The sequence below is a fragment of the Zerene cesonia genome, unplaced genomic scaffold (genome assembly GCF_012273895.1).
Source record: "Zerene cesonia ecotype Mississippi unplaced genomic scaffold, Zerene_cesonia_1.1 Zces_u003, whole genome shotgun sequence".
NCBI lineage: Eukaryota > Metazoa > Arthropoda > Insecta > Lepidoptera > Pieridae > Zerene > Zerene cesonia.
The window spans coordinates 96,999-99,922 of NW_024045133.1; the positions used below are offsets into that span (position 1 = coordinate 96,999).

The 2,924-nt window shown below is 42.9% G+C and overlaps 1 protein-coding gene across 1 annotated transcript in view; it reads right to left on the minus strand.

The window, feature by feature from the left end:
• LOC119838431 (U1 small nuclear ribonucleoprotein 70 kDa-like) overlaps window positions 1-2,924 on the minus strand; it is an 11,995-nt gene that overhangs the window by 4,539 nt on the left and 4,532 nt on the right. Inside the window, exons 5-7 of the mRNA XM_038364378.1 lie at window positions 1,947-2,156; window positions 1,189-1,253; window positions 37-208 (exon numbers count right to left, since the gene is read on the minus strand). Of these exons, the coding sequence (XP_038220306.1) occupies window positions 37-208; window positions 1,189-1,253; window positions 1,947-2,156 (447 nt within the window). The remainder of the gene's footprint in view (window positions 1-36; window positions 209-1,188; window positions 1,254-1,946; window positions 2,157-2,924) is intronic.

Below are 2,924 nucleotides of genomic sequence, written 5' to 3' on the forward strand. Positions count from 1 at the left end.
AAAAAAAAAAAACAAATGCGAAACCGCAAAAAATACCCACGACACGAGCGAGGCACGCCCGTGGGGCGCGCGGGCGAGCGGGATGTAACATGTGCGCACGCGCATTGCAGCCGCGTACAAGCACGCCGACGGCAAGAAGATCGACGGCAAACGCGTGCTCGTCGACGTGGAGCGCGCGCGCACCGTCAAGGGCTGGCTGCCGAGGCGGCTGGGTGAGAGATGCACATGTTTATTTATGATTGTGTTTGAAGAAAACACGTGTGTAGTGTGGGTGAGAGGGGGAGTAGGAAACTGATTTCCTTTTCGTCACCTTTCCCAGACTATTCCTTCCTTCGAGTCGTCAATCCTTACCTTATCCTTACAACAATGCGTTGCCCGCTCTCGGGCGGTGGTGATCGCTTACCATCAGGCGATCCAGCTCCGCTACTATATAGTTGTTACCTAATGCAGGCTTCCATATCATAATCTCTCTTTATTTACACTAAAAACTGAATAATTCCTACTAGTACATATCATACATGTTTTTTCTGGGAGTGCCACAAGGTTTAGAACTGGGACCTTTGCTATACGTTATATATGCAGGTGGCGGTCTCGGCGGTACACGGCGCGGTGGCAACGACGTGAACATCAAGCACTCGGGGCGAGAGGACAACGAGCGCGAGAGAGAGAGATACCGCCTCGAACAGAGGGACAGAGACAGAGAGAGGGACGAGAGAGCGACCAGGGATAGGGGAGAGCGTGAGTTATTGCTGATTCGTTGTTTGTAAATTCGAATTCAATCGTTATTTATGACATTTGGTTTCTTTTAAAATACATTAAACTCACAAACTACATTTATTAAGAACTGAAATAATTTTTTTTTTTTACTACAGGTTTTTTGATTGTTTATTGGATTGTATTTTCTTTTTTTGTTTTGTAGAACTCTAAATGTGTGTCCAATTTTAAATAGGGCTTGTATGTTGGTTAGATTTAAAGATTTATTAAGCTTTTGTTTATAATTCATTTGACATAAAAATGAACATGCATTCATTAATCAATTTTACAATTACCATTTTTGATGACCCTGATAAAATGAACTGTTTTCAATTTATTAATAGTTATTTTATTAATAAAAAGTTAAAACAGCTAGATAACTTTCGGGAGCGGTTATTATTAACGAATATTCATTATAAGTGTAGACTTTGATACACTGTTCTCTTAAGACTAACTAGATCTAATTCTATTGTCCATTGTCGGCATTGCTGACGATGCGTCTGGGACGGTCGCATAATTTAAGGGTTAGACATATATTCATAGGAGGAGTGGTTATGAGAACATAACTAGCTTGTTCATGTTATGATATGAAAATTGTAAATACCGTTTGTATCTGTAATAGTATTTACTTTTGGTTTTCACTGTGCTTTCGTGTTTCTTATTTCTGTTATTAGGAAGTCAGTATCTGTAAATTTTTTAAGAGCAGCATTGAAGATTCCACCAATTGTTTCTTTCCTTTAAGCAGACTTATTTTACATGTTTCTTAAATTTTCTATCATATCTAGTCATTAGCGTAATGTTAGTTGGAAAAGATGTTAACCAATGAAAGTGTACTTAATACGAAAAAGCTAACCGGCGTTCCTAGGGGGGAGGTAGCACTCCGAATACTGAAATGGGACCCAATAACAACAGTTCCCTTACAAACACTTAAAGAATCACGACAATCGGATTAAAAGCCTCTACTAAGGTATCGATAACTAGAAAAAAGTACAGTCGAAGCGACAATAGAATTGAAATTGTATTTTTTTTTTTGTTTTCCTTGCTACTTCATACCTTTTTACTCGGTGAACCTATTTTTATGATTCTTTTTTTGTTTGAAAGCCTGCCTAATGTCTCCCATGTTTATTTAAAATTCTATCTAGTTTTCGCAATTTGAAAGCGTATTAAATAATGAGATCGCATTAGATTAAGACATTGTCTCGTTGTCCGCCAGGCGCGGCGCGGAGGCGCTCGCGGTCCCGCTCGCGGCGCCGCTCCGGCTCGCGCTCGCGCCGCCGCGACCGCGACAAGCGCGAGGACGAGCCCGCCGACAGGTGAGCGGGGACACACACACACACACCTATACACACGTAGCTATAGAGGGGGGGGACACTACACATGTAGCTGTAGAGTGGGGGGACACACTGTACACGTGTAGATATAGAGTGGGGGGGACACTGTACACACGCAGCTGTGGATTAGTGAGGAGGGGGGAAACTTGAATGTGTTTGATTTTTTCAGAAGTTTGGGGGTTTAATACATGTAGCTATAGATGATTGGAGGGGTAGGTTATTTTGTTATTTTGTTGTATCTGTAGCTGTGTGGGGGGGGGGGGATTTTTGACTAATATAATAGGAATGACAACTATAATAAACTATTTGTACTAAAATAAAGGAAACGATACAATGAGTGGGTAGATGGAAAGAGGATTATTATATGTCGTATGGATGAGTGAAAGCTCTTTATTCGCACCAAAAGGAATGCGAAACAAACACGTGTACGTGTTGAACAATGTTGCCAAATTTCAGCTCGATCCGTCCAGTGGTTTGGGCTGTCCGCTGATAGATCACGATGTTAGTCATTCAGTCGGTCAGTCGGTCAGTCAGTCAGTCAGTCAGTCAGTCAGTCAGTCAGTCAGTCAGTCAGTCAGTCAGTCAGTCAGTCAGTCAGTCAGTCAGTCAGTCAGTCAGTCAGTCAGTCCCGTTTGAGTTATATATATTGAGATTATTATTATAATAATTACAGCAGACGCCGCCGCCGCTCGCGCTCCCGCTCCGAGCGCCGCCGCGAGCGACGCGAACGCGACAAGGACAAAGACAAGGACAAGGATAAGGATAAGGATAGCAAGGATGGCAAGGATAGGGACAAGGAAAAGGAGAGGGACAGGAGGCGGCGACGCGACCGCGACAGGC